A 13,955-nucleotide genomic window follows, 5' to 3' on the forward strand; every position below is an offset into this window, starting at 1 on the left:
TCTTCTGCGCACTCTTTTATTCTTCATCTTTATCATCATCTCCTGACCTCCATCCCTGCTGCATGTTCATCTCGCCTGAGAGTTGCATAATATTTTAAACTTTGAAAACACTGGCTCTGCAGAGGACATTTAGCTCACAATAAAAGGTCTGTCAGAAAACACTTCTATTGTGTCTTTTCTTCCAAAATTAATGACTTTATGTGCTCATATTGCATGTTTAACCTGCAGGAAAACATAGATCAAAGTATTGTGCTCTAGCATGAAACCCATAACCTTAATGAAAAATCAATCAATTTAACAGTATATTCAAAAGGTCGATAAAATAATTAAATGCTTGCAACTTTGGATCGATGCATGACAAGTTATAAAACATACAAGTGGCACATGTGTGGATGGAGGGGGGGAGGCTTATTCAAACCAAACATTATCAGCAAATCCTGCTGCTACAGTTTAAAAGTGCTATGAAACACTAACATTTTGATTCAGGGAAAAGCATATATCTAAATCCTGCAATTAAAGTACATAAGGTGATATAACAACACGCAAAAGATTCATAGTCATATTTAATTGTCTTTAATAATAATAGACTGTGGCAAAGGAAATAACAAAACTCTTCACACCACATTAATTCAGTAAAAAGATCAGAGTCATATCAAAAATTGGATCTGAGACAAAAAAAAGAAACTTAAAAAAAAAAAAAAATTAACTTACAATAGTTGTCACTGAGAGGCTTGTGGCTTATTGTCATATCTCCATGAATACCAACCTGTTATACATCTGTTTTAATTCCTCTTTGTCTCAGTCTTGGAAAAACACTCTATTTCCCCTTTATGTTACGTAAACAGAAAGTAAAACCATGTCCAAAACAGAAAATCCTTTAGACTATAGAAGCTATAATGACATGTGTGACTCTTGGCTGAAGGATTCCCCTTGAATTAAATCTCTGCATAAGTGAGGAAGCAGAAAGATTCATATGGGATTAAACCTGCATGGCATTAGGCAGCCCAGCATGTGGATCGGCTGAACAAGAACTGCAAATCAAAAAAAAAAAAAAAAAAAAATTCTGGTCCATGATTGCTTCAATTGCCTCCAATAGAGTCCTGTGTTTCAAAGTATCAAGAAGAACTTCAAAATGTTTATTACCATACAGCACGTGTATAGTCTTTATAGCATCTAGAGTAGAGTCTGTTTATGTGTAGGTGGGAGATGAGGTGTGTAGAGAGGGAGGGAGAGGATTCTCCAGAATGATGGGTCATCTCCTAAACTTGCGGAAGGGTCTGCTCTGATTATTGTGGTGGGATTTAGAGTACGGCTCCCAGCGCTTCCTCTCCGGCGGTTTGTTATGAACGTACGCTGACGGGCCTGAGTAGTCATCGTCTGGATTTTCATCCATCATCTGCAGCTTGGCCTCGATGGCGCGGATCTTTGCACTCGTACTAAAGAAGAAGAAGAAGAAGAAGAAGAAGGAAAAAAAAGAGATATTAGTGGTGAGGTTGAGGGGGAAATACTAGTGTTGGTGCTGAGGGTGTGATGGACAGATCTCAGCTGTGGCCGAAGGGAGAAGAAGAGGAGGTATTAGCACTTTAAGTAACAGGAGGGTGCAGATGCAAGGGAAAAGAGAGATTACCTGTTGTGCTGCATGAGAAATTGCATTTAAATGGTAAAACATGATTTGAAGAAGCAAGTTAGAGAAGTAGAGTAAAGATTACAGCGCAGGTGACTGAGGGAAGGCGTGAGTGTGTAAGGAGAGAGGAAGCCTCGAGGGGTAGAAAGTGTTCATTTCCTTTCTTGTGCGGTGTGGTGAGAGTGCATTTGAAGCTTACTCTAAAACTAAAGTGTGGATATTTTCCTGAGAGGATTTCTGGCAGCTAAGCTGTTACACACATTTGACTGTCCGTGTACGAGTTGAAACTAGGAGCACAAAAGGGCCTATAGTGAAATAACAGTCACTATAAGAGTGTGCTTTCATAGAACTTTATCCATTCAACACAGGCGGATTTTGAACAATAGTTTCAGTCCAGTATTGCTCAGGGGAACTTTGTGGTGACGGCAACAAGACCACAGGCCCTTGTGTCAAAACTTTAGTGTGAAGATGGGGTTCAATGGAGGACGCTTCAAGGCAGGAACAGACTAAAAGTTGATTAAGGAGTCAGATCGAGCGAAACACATTATTTTGTAAATGGTTTCTTCCCGTCATTTTTAAAGGGTACCAGTGTTTGACACTCAACTTTGGAAGATGGGTTAGAACAAATGGGATGAAGGACCCCGTTTCAATGTACAACAAGCAGTTTAGTAGAATCATACAGACGGCTTTACAACTTGTTGACATTTCATAAGTGATCTAGTGGTTAGCAGGCTTACATGATAGACGTCAAGAAGGTAGCTGTTTAACCCTTTTACACTGAGTGTCGTGGACTTCGAATCGCCATAATTATGTGAGTTTGTGCAATCCGAAAAATGTCAATATGGTAGGCTGTAAAGCGGCGAGTCTCAGCTTTCATAAACCGTTGAAATTTTTCGGATCGCACAAACACTCGCATACTTACGACAATCCAAAGGGCGCAGTTTCAGATTTAACAAGTCCACTCATTCACGAGTGTGAAAAAGACTGACTCGATAGCAAGACAGGGCAGGAAACGCAGACTAACAAATATGCACATCGGTAAAAGATATGTTTCAATATCCAAAAGGTGGTGCTGATGTATGCTTGGGACAAACCTGAGGTGGTTGGCAGCTACGGCTCCTTCCTCTGCAGCGCCGCTACATGAAGGTTCAAGGCTCGGGGGCATTGTCTTCTCATTACGGAAACCTTCGAACCTCTGATGAGACATGTGGCCAAAACAAAATGACCCACACAAATGGTGATGGAAACATGAATGGGCAGACGGACGGAGAGAGACAAGGGGGTAAAAACACAGGTAGAAGCAAAAAAAAAAAAACACAAGACAGTCCAGGAAGCAGGAGAAATTGAGCATTTAAAAGTGAATGGGACAACATGACAAGAAGAGGAAGACAGAAGATAAGAACAACAAAAAGACATAACAACCAGATGTCTAGTCGACCTTCTTAATAAACACTGAAAGCAGTGTTCTGGAGTGTAAACTCCTGTTTTCTCTCACAAACATCCAACATAATCAAAGAGTTTTCTTTGTGTACGATCAAACAGACAGCAACCGAGCCGGTCTGTGTGTCCAGCTCATTATTGTCCCCTAAGGCCCCCTGAGACATCAGCTGCGGAGCAACAACCAACGTCTGCACTCATTCCTTTCAAAAACCACCTTCCAAACATCTCCACCAGCCAACACAGAACTCTTGAAAACCTGTGAGGGAAGAGAGAGAGGGGGGAAAAAAAGGACAAAAACAAAAACCAAAGGTCACACACAGCACATGAATAGCATGAGACAGCGCGGCGTGTGGATGCAGCGCTACAGCTGCTCGCAGGGATAAGACGGCGTGATATGAGTGGCACTGAATCAAGTTGGTTAAAAGTTACATAGATGTGCAAAAGAACACGCATGGTCCCACATACTGTGCCAAGAAATCAATAACATGTATAGCCAAGAATAGGTCTAGAACAATGGCCGCTCCACCAGCCAGGGACCTTCCCTTCCAGCTATTACTAAAGGCATGTTGCTGGAATGCATATACGTAGATGTACATGGAGTCAATCAGTCCATTCTGAAACTGTAACATAACATTGAAGGTTATGTTCAAATGTCACTGGAACTTGGCTTGATCTCCACCCCCATTAAGCATTTGAAACATTCTCAGCTTGCATTACTATTCAATATGTAACCATACTCGGCATTTCTAGCTAATTTATGGGTCTACAATGAGTTTATTTGATTACAGGGTTGGTGAAAATGTGAGTTTTTCTTTACTTGATCAACTGTGGCTAACCAGTCCATTGATAAACACATTATTTGGAAGGTTCTGGGTGTTTGTTAAGAGAGTTTTTTGGGGGGGAACATTTCAATACACGTTCATCAGCATCGTTTCCTCGTCTTCAAAGCAAACTAATAAAGTCAAGATGTAAGGCTGGAAGTGAGACAGCAGCTTCCACGCCGGCTGTTTCTGACTCACTTATCCTGGCAATGTCGCGCACGGGTTGGAACTAGTGTTGAGTTATCAGAGTGGTGGCGTTATGTTGTGGAGGTGTTTTTGGATCGGACTGCTGACGGGCACGTTTCGTGACCGTCGCTCGTCTCGTCCGTTTTCTCCCCTTACAGCGCGCCGTCAGATTGAAAGAGGCGGACGCCGGTCCTGTCTTTCACTCACACAACAACACACCGTTCTCCCACACAGAGCCGTAGAAGCTACTGCGTAATGTTTAATTGATGAGCACTCCTTCGTGTTCGTCATGAGAAAAAGAGAATGAGTGCTTTTAAGGGGAGGGATCAATTTATTCCCGGCAGAAATGAACGGAGGTCACTGGTGAGCGTTAGGGAAGGGCTGCAGAACGTGCTGACAGACATTGTGAGTTAAGTAGTTACAGCCTTTTGGAACTGAGTTGACACAAACTATATACTGTTATCAGAACATTTAGGATATTAAAGGAGCAATGTGTAACTCTGACAAAAAGCATTTGAAATGAATACTGCAGCCAGTCAGCTGTCAGTCAATTGTTTGTTAATTGACCTTAACCACTAAAGCACTAAATTACAGATAGAGCTGAGTCTCCCTGCTCCCTCCTCCCGGGAGGTGATGTGCACATGGGTTACCATGTCATGGAGCTTCATTGTTGACCAAGTTTACCACATCTCTGCTCGTGGAGCGACTTAGAAACATGCAGAGGCTTTTTTATTTTTTATTTTTTTTAAGTCGGGTAGAATCAGTTATCTGAACCAGTGAGCTTGCCTGCTTCCATAGCTGCAACACCTTGTTTGTTTGCTGTGATAACTGGTCTCATATCTGGTAAAGCAAGGGGCATCCAAAAGTGCCTTAATGGGGTAAGTTAAAACCGCCGACCTGCTCCGGTCCAAACAAAAAACCGGAGTCAAAACTTCAACAAAGCCAGTTTCCCTAAAGTCTGATGCTTCAGTAAGGTCATGTTGTCATGTGATTCAGTAGATATCGTACATATCGCTCCTTTAACATCTTAAATTGTGGGTTTATGATGGTATCAATAACAAAGGCTATTTCTGGTTGGAATGATGAATTAAGCCAAGTTGGATGGAATCTGTTAGCAGATTTATTCTACAACATGTCTTAGAGGCAGCAGCATTGACCTTGACCTCGCTCTACTACGTGTGTGTGTGTGTGTGTGTGTGTGTGTGTGTGTGTGTGTGTGTGTGTGTGTGTGTGTGTGTGTGTAGGGCGTGATATGTCTTTATACAGGATTTCCTTTCACCCAATGCCATCAGGCTGTCTATTGTTAAGAGACAGGCCGAGGTGCTGCTGGGATTTCACTGCTCTCTGCAAACTGACTCCTGCAATAACCATCAGGATGTTGAAGATTTTGAGTTTATAATATGAAACGGAGATTGATACGTACCCTCACCTGTGCGTGCGCCCAGCGCACCACCAGCTTCTTGGACAAAGCTAGCTTCCCGTTTAAACACTGAATGGCCCTCTCTGCCTCCTGCAGACAGTCACACACACACACACACACACACACACACACACACACACAGAGGTGGAAAGATGTTTTTACAATGATTGAAAATCTGCCTTCATGATTGCAAAAGAGTCATTAAATAATTAGTCCTGAGAAAAGATAGCTGGTAAAAACAAAAAAGATGATGCTGTGCCTCTCAGACAGACCGTAACAGATGTCTGTGTGTGAGTGTGTGTGTGTGTGTGTGTGTGTGTGAGTGTGTGTGTGTGTGTGTAACTGAGTGAGTGTAAATGTGTGTGTTATGTGACTGAAAGGCAACGGGAGAAAATGTAGTTTTGTCTAATCAAGCTAACTAATATTAATGAAGTGTGTATGTGTGTGTGTCTACATTTGTGTGAATGTGGAAGATAAACACACACTTCCTCTGTAGAACTCTGTTGGGAGGACTGATAGACACTAGCTGTGAAGCTAGATGCTTATCACGATCCCCTCAGGCTCACTCCAAAACAAACACTGAACCTGCGAGCTGAGCGGCTCCTTTAAGGGCTTTTTTTAGAAACACGGTCCACTTCAGTCACATACAGGCAGGTCCTCCTGACTGCTCCAAGAAGGCTGATGAAGAACTCTGATATATATTTTAAATGCATATTTCTGTGTGATCCAGTAGTTAATATACAATCAACTACAGAGAGGCTTAGATTTCCGTTTGATTTTATTAATTCACTGACTAAATAGTTGATGCACATCTTCTTTGAAAAAGACACGTAACAGTGAACATGTCTAGACAGCTCACTACTTAAAGGGATACTTCACTCATTTGCATTAAGTTTAAGGAGTCTCTTTAAATGGTCATGCATCCCGCCCTCATTTTCCCCTGAGAGGGGATAGCTCTGTGTTTTTTGTCTGAAAAGGAGACTCTGATGACGAGAAAAGAAAAAAAAAAGAGAGGTCATTTTGGGTCATCGGAGGCTGCTGTGGTTAGAGGGGGTGAAACTACGTCGAAGTTCCTCATGTTTGTGTACAGATCAGTGGGTGGGACCTCACTGCCAGAGACTTAAAGCAACGTCCGCCATCTTGTTGGGAAGCTATGCTAACAGGCTCCGTGGAAGAAGCTGAGAAGAAACGACAGGAACACTAAAAAGTGTTTTACTTTGAACCCTTCTAGTTATGTAGGTAGTTAGCAGACAATGCAAAAAGTCATCATCTGGCGTACAACACGAGTACGACAGCAGTGAACAAACATATAAAGAGAAAACATCCGGGAGCTCTGTGTCGGGATGGCTGTAAAATATATTATGTGAATAGTTACAGTGATCAAGTAATCTGAAAAAAAAAATCAATAACTGAAAAATGAATTGTTAGGTTAGTCGATTAAGCAGTTGAGGCTGATGGAGGAGGCCTGCCTGTCGGCGGTGAGGACGAGAGGCCCAAGCCGGCTCGAGCCGGGCGGACACAGACAGAGAGAGCGTTTTGCTGCCAGGAACTTCTAAGATGCCATTTCCATCTGAAATCTCGGAATCAGTCGAGGCCTGCAGTGCTGTGCATTCTGGGAGTTGTCTTTTGTCCACATGAGCCTAAAATAGACTTTCTGCATTTTCTCAGCACCAACTTCAAATTTCATTTCACATTTTCTTACATACAATACAGATTCATGTTTCAACGAGGGTGAAGTATCCCTTTAACGTGTCCGACAACGCTCAAAATCAAATTCTCCTACAACTGTACTCGTACTTTTCATGTTGCACGTACCTCTCTGGTGTTGAAGTTTACAAAGCAGTAGCCTCGAGGTTGACCCTCCAAAGGCCCAGATTTATGAAACAGGAAGTCAAACTGTTTCACATTACCAAACTTCTCCAACAACTTCACCAGATGATACCTAGAGAGAGAGAGAGAGAGAGAGAGAGAGAGAGAGAGAGAGAGAGAGAGAGAGAGAGAGAGAGAGAGAGAGAGAGAGAGAGAGAGAGAGAGAGAGAGAGAGAGAGAGAGAGAGATGATGATGTTAATCACAGACCAAAAGACATGAAGCATACGATTGGAAGCATTGAAGGGACGACATATGGAGCATTATGAAAGAAGAGACATTAATGAGAAAGAAAAATGACTTCTTTGTTGTTTTATTCAGGACCTCCGAGTTATTTCATTCAGTTTAATTTGACCAGCCTACTTCAACCTGGGACTAAAACATGTCGAGTGATTGTATGGAAGAAAATGAAAACGCTTTGCGATAAAAGTCAATTGAAAGAAGATAAGATAGGTGCAAATGACGTCTACATTACACCCTACATCCAATTCAAATTCAAAAAACTTTATTTGTCTCCGGGGGGCAATTCAAGGGCACACAGAGCAACAAATAAATACAGTGCAACTATGCTAAAACATTTAACCAATCAACAAAGAATAAAGTGTCAAAGAAGAATAAGTGTTCAAGAGCGTTAGTACAAGTTAGAATACAATCACAGAGTTAGATACGAAGAACAGCAGAGAGTAAAGTGTTGAGATGTTAGTCCAAGTTAAAAAACACAAGTCACAGAGTTAGATTCAGAGGACAGCAACGGAGCAAGATGTAAAAGGACATGCATGTGAAGTACATGTCCACACACACACACACACACACACAGATCACTACTCAGTAATGCCCATGAACAGTCTGTGAACCTGTCAAGAGTGGCTAATGAGAAGGACAGCTTTCTCTCTGTGACACCTTCTTAGCAGCGGGCCAGCAGCTCGAGCGGCGCGGTGACAGTAAATCTCTCACTGAGACAATGCGGAGGATACAGTAGCAGGACAATGAGGGAATAAAAAAGAGGAAGTATCAACCCCCCCCCCCCAACCCCTCCGAGCACAGCGCTCCACACAAACAACATCCACTTGCTGTGCAGAGCTGCATGGGACTCCGTACCAACAGAAATATGTGGTCATTAAAAAGCTATGCACAGGCGTGTCTGTGACTTACTCTAAACATGTTCCTTGTGGTACTTCAGGGTCACCTCTATACCGCATACGATGCTTTCATCCTGTGCTCAGGTGCTGTTTGAATGTGTTCGAGGCTCATCTGTTAATGAGGGGCTGATTTAGATGGTCGACGTACCCATTTCGTTTTGTGCAGAATAAATGTTTGTATCAGGCATTTTCCTTCATTTGATGGGCTTTGACCAGCGATTGTTTTTAACAATAGATTGCTCTTCGGAAAAACATGACCAAGAGTTACGAGAAAAGAATGGAAAAAGATGCACGTGATATATCATTTCTAAGATAGATAGATAGATAGATACTTTATTGATCCCGAGGGAAATTCAAGTAACAGGACGTCAGAGGACAGATGACAAGTTATACGTAATATGAAGACATGCTCTGAATCCATGTCAATTCTGACACGTCTACTTAAATAAAGGCAGACATTGATACAACAATATAATACATATTTAGCATCAACAGAATAGATTTGGTTGAATGAAACGTGTGGCAGTTCTTTTGTCAAACACTGAACACTCTGCTGTCACTGGAGCATTGCTATTTCTCGTCATCTCGTCAGAGCTGTATACATAATGTACAGCATATAAATATTTATGTTATATGTATTATACGTTACATTGTGATACTGCTGCTTAAAAAAATATCTGCATTTACTTTTCAATTCTCAAGTTGTTTCGCGAAGTATTTTCAGCCTATCAGAGAAAAGATGGGATGTGATACGCTCGTTACTTCTCTGCACAGTTCATTCAAACACGTGTTTGATTACTTATTTGATTCACCTGCTGAATATCTCCTCATGAGCTTTTTAATACACTTTTTTTTTTTATCTGCTACACACTGCTAAGCAGGGAGCGCAACCCGAGCGGTTGGGAGTTCGGTGCCTTGCTCAAGGGAAGGGTGCAGTGCTCAAGAAGTGACCGGGCAACTTCCATATTTGATCCCCATCGGGACTTGAACCGGCAACCCTCCGGTTCCCAAAAAGACGTAATACTGCCGCCCTAAAGGTGACAAAGGTGTAAAACAGATGAACCAAAGTCCTTCATGAATATAAAGTCCTTTTTACATTCACAGAGAGAAATAAGTCAAATGTTTGGCAGTGTGGTTCGGCCTTTTAATGTTGTTTTTTCTCTCAACAAGGGGAGGTAATCAGAGCTTCTCGTTGTGCTGTCGATTAAAACGCTGCATCATGTCGGTCGTGTCGTTTGTGTAGTTGCCCGTCCTCCTGCTACTCTGCCAAAATGCTTCCACACCTCCGTAACATACCAACAGGTCTTTAATATAAAAAGTCTATTAAGTAATCACACACAAAAAAAAAAAAAAAATACAAAATTAAATAGGCACAAACAATAGAAACCAACACACACCTTCCTGTGTTTTTGTTTCTGTGCCTTTACCTTGTGAGACTGTCCAGGCCTCACTGTGACCCCAGGTGTTTTGGATGAATGCTCAACAGGAATTAATGCTGCAGACTTGAATTGTTTGGATGCATGTTATTTTTAATCCAGGCCCAGTTTGTGTGTGTGTGTGTGTGTGTGTGTGTGTGTGTGTCACAGCAGAAGTACAATTATGTGTATAAATGGGACTCAATGGGGGGTATGGAGGGTGAAGTGTGTGTGACTCTCAGATACAGGTTGTACTAAATGTCTTCCACCATTGTATGACTCCCTGGAGGGCTTTAGGCCAAAGACAATTTCTGCTTTTCCCAGACAACACCCTGCAAGATCCCATGTAACAGTGACTTCTCTGAAGCAGGCGCATGTGCAAAGAAAAAGGATGTATTTGAAGAAAAAAAACAAAAAAAAAAACGTATTACACTAATGCATTCTCACCTTCTTTGCATATGACTTTTTTTTTTTTAAATAATTGCATACAGCACGTTTGTGTTCATGTATGTTTATATATTAAGAGTTTCAATGGCCAACACTTTAAGAACATTTTTGGATGCTGGAGAGCTGAGCCACAATGGACCGCTCCTCCTGGGGGCTGTAAAAACCGCCGGAGGAAGAGGAGGAGAGGAGGGCCGAGGGAAGGGACGGGAAAAGTGGGGAGAGTGAGAGCAGAGTTCAGAGAGGGGATGCTGCCAAAAGAAGATGAGGAGGTGAGAAGCCGGGGACGAGAGAGACAAGAGCGAAGAAGGGGAAGGAAGGAAAAGGGGGGGGGGGGGGGGGAGAGTTCAGAATATAGGACAAAAAAAAAAAGTTTGGTGGCGAAAAGTGCAGTTCTACGAGAAAAACTTTAGAGAGAGGGGTGTGGGTGTGTGTGTGTGTGTGTGTGTGTGTGTGTGTGTGTGTGTGTGTGGGGGGGGGGGGGGTTGTTTTAAGATTTCCTAAGCAAATGTCCTGCAGGGAGCTCTGGGTTTTGAGTTCTAATACAAATCTTGACAATATCCAGGTACGCAACTTAAAACGTGCAAAAGCCAGAGCGACCACAAAGAGGCAGAGGGTGATGGATAACCTCGATTTTGAAATTTCTCTCTGTTAGAAGCCAAAAACATAAATAGGTGGTGATAGATGATGATCATGTGGTAACGGGGCCTCTTCTCTCTGCACCATGCAAGAAAAGATGAAAGAATCCGACGCGATATTATAACAAATTCTCCCTCTGGGAAGATCATTTCAATGGACAAGATGTGAGAAGAATATGACTATTTAGTAGAGGCCAATGCCTTTATCTTCACTGATCAAAGAGTTCATCTTTCAAAATCTTGCACTTTGAATTGATTGTTGAACATGTTCATGAGCAGCTGTGAACTTTACAGGATTTCTTTGAACCTTCGTTTGGGACTTCACAGAGGACACACAAAAAAGAAAAGTTACGCATTTCCATGTCATAATAAGCCATTATTATCATAATAATTTATTTTATTATCATTTGAAGAAGATCACTTCATCGCTATCGGCCGGCTTAAAATAAGTGCACACTACATCTAGGATCTTATTTAATATGTTAAGTGTCTATTATCTGTACGTATATATATCCAAACCAATTGCCCAATGAGGAATTAATAGTTTAATTAAATCAACCAACAAGAGCAGAACTGTTACTATCAAAGTTCTCCTCATCAAATGAGCCTACACATGCAATATTCATACTTTATGATTGATGAATTCATAGGAATTTATGAATGAACCTTTTTTTTCTAAAATGAGAAAAAAAATCATTAAAGAAATGAATTTACTTCCAAATTTGAGAAAGGTTTGTTGTGTTGAGTCTTTTAGACTCATGCACACATTATCGGCACCTTGCATTTCAGAGTTTTGGTTTGGCTTACAAACAGAAGGACAGAGAGAGGCACTACGTATGCGCCACAGGAGCTAATTAATCTTCCCAATCAGCACCAGGGGCCATGGGCATTTCTCCTGCTTTCCCCTAGATGCTGTGAGGTGGTGGACTATTTAAGGAGAAGCAGAGCAGAGCAGGGAGAGGGGAAGGAAACGCCTGTCTAGACGCCCACCAGAGCTGCGGCCCGTACATTCTCCAGCAGCCCCCACAGGCACAAAAACACACACCTCAACCCCCCCAAAAGTACCGTCTCTACATCACAATATATGCACGTGTGCTGCTCTCTGTGTGCAGGGTTGGAGTTTTACACATCTGCAACAAAAGGAAGGACGTTTGCATGTCAATCTGATATTGTGTAAAGCAAGGCAAACTAATAAAACACACAGACACCTCTGTGTGTCGAGGCCTGCACCACTAACAGCTGCAAACCAAACATCAACTTTGCAGTTAAACACACACACACACACACACGCACACACGTTGACACAGAGAGAGTAAACAGGGCAGGTGAGTGAGGAATGATGGCTGCTCCTTAGCACAGCAGGTCTCCACGCCTCGCTGCCTCTCTTTCACACACCCAGCCCTGTCTGCTCAGTCTCAGCCTGCGACATACACACACTGCACACACAATTCATCAATCATGCATGCACGCACGCACAATGCATTGCCTTTCTGTGAGGTATGAGGCAAGTTAAAAAGCAATGCTTCTGGCTCCTAACATGGACAAATACAGCAATGTAGAAATCATAAACTAGAAGCTGTTCCTGCACTCAATTTCAAAAAAAGGCCTTGTTCTCCATTCAGTTGGCTTGTTCAAATTTTAAGTGAGCTCCTTAGTAGTAAAATATACACTATATGTCTATATATTTCTTTCTTTGAAATTAATTCAACTCCTTAAAATTGTAATTTTGATTGTAGGGAACACACATTAAATGATCTTACTTGTAGTGTTGTTATGATCTGAGGCCAATGTAAAGATCTTGTTTAAACATTTTCAAAGCTTTGAGGATTTAAAGTCTGTTAAAACGCTGTATACATGAGCGCCCTTAAAAAAAGGACAAGTCTGTTACTCACTCTGTGATTTTGGGATCTATGTTGCCTATCCATAATCTGTTTCCATCATGGGCCGCACTCTCTGAAATGATGGAGGCATTTTCCACAGTTCCTGCTGCAGACGACATGTGTGCTCTGTAGGGGAAATAAGACAGAGAGGACAGTTATAAGTTAACATTGTTTACTTCAGTCTTATCTTTGCAGTCACTTGTCTCGATGATGAAGTTCAACAACAAAGATTTAGGGAAGTCTTTGACCATGTCGATCAAATCTAAGTATTTTATTATAAATTAAGACATTTCATAGCAGCGGTGTTGTTGTCTTTATAATATTATATAACTGGATGTTCAGTGTAATATATGTAGAGTAGTTTGTTGTTTCTATTGTGATCCAAGTCCTTTAGATCAGCACAGTAAGACTCTGTGTATTTAAAAAACGTGTTAGCTGCAGTACATGTGCATACACTGTAAACAGCAGTCTATCTTTCGCTTACTTGTTTATACAGGTCAAATATCACGTTTTTTCAGTAGAGATAATCCGTAAATCGAGTAAGATGGTCAATAATAACTTTGATCAAAGAGTCAGAAAACACTGTGAAGAAGGACTGACTACGTTAGCTTAGCACACCACAGTTAATCGATTAACCACCAGTCTTGAGTTGTTCAGTTTTGCTAATAACGATTTATTATGTCGTTTTTAAACACTTTTGTTCAGTCAGAGTGGTGATAAATTCAGCTGGGATGTGAATTTGAATTTGAATCCACTGAACAGGAGAACATGACAGCTAGCTGATAGTTAGCATTGATAATGTCTTATTACCTCCTCGATCTAAACTCCTTTTGATAGCAGCTGACTTCTGCGACCTAGCACCACGTGGATCCCACTCTCTGCATGATTCAGCTACGTCAAAACGTAAAACGAATCATTTCAGGCTGAGGTTATATTTCCTCCAGTGAAGCGGACTGGCTAAGCTAGCTGCTAGGCTAATAAACAGTCGTCTTGTTACCGTCTCACAACAAAGGCGCACAGTGATGAGGTCAGCTGTTTCACAGCGCTCGGTTTAATATTTGGCACCTCCCGTATGTAACGC

General features: G+C 41.7%; 1 protein-coding gene across 2 annotated transcripts; it reads right to left on the bottom strand.

Annotated features, from left to right (window-relative positions):
- Window positions 1-557: 557 nt before the first annotated feature.
- rbm18 (RNA binding motif protein 18) lies at window positions 558-13,897 on the bottom strand. Of its 2 annotated transcripts, none has more exons than XM_079364844.1 (6): window positions 13,685-13,897; window positions 12,887-13,000; window positions 7,307-7,433; window positions 5,495-5,581; window positions 2,719-2,819; window positions 558-1,436 (listed from the first exon to the last, which is right to left on the bottom strand). In XM_079364844.1, exons 2-6 carry the CDS (start codon window positions 12,991-12,993, stop codon window positions 1,253-1,255), a joined length of 606 nt encoding a protein of 201 aa, XP_079220970.1. In that variant the 5' UTR covers window positions 12,994-13,000; window positions 13,685-13,897; the 3' UTR covers window positions 558-1,252. The 2 variants fall into 2 exon arrangements, with proteins under 2 accessions (XP_079220970.1, XP_079220971.1); XM_079364845.1 differs by having other exon boundaries at window positions 5,501-5,581; window positions 13,685-13,895.
- Window positions 13,898-13,955: the final 58 nt, after the last annotated feature.

Source organism: Symphodus melops (assembly GCF_947650265.1).
Source record: "Symphodus melops genome assembly, chromosome: 16".
Classification (NCBI taxonomy): Eukaryota; Metazoa; Chordata; class Actinopteri; order Labriformes; family Labridae; genus Symphodus; species Symphodus melops.

Coding starts and splice junctions, on each gene's coding strand:
- rbm18 (XM_079364844.1), bottom strand. CDS start 12,993: ATGTCGTCTGCAGCAGGAACTGTGGAAAATGCCTCCATCATTTCAGAG. Junction 7,434..12,886: donor ATAGATCCCAAAATCACAGA/GTGAGTAACAGA, acceptor CTCTCTCTCTAG/GTATCATCTGGTGAAGTTGT. Junction 5,582..7,306: donor TAAACTTCAACACCAGAGAG/GTACGTGCAACA, acceptor GACTGTCTGCAG/GAGGCAGAGAGGGCCATTCA.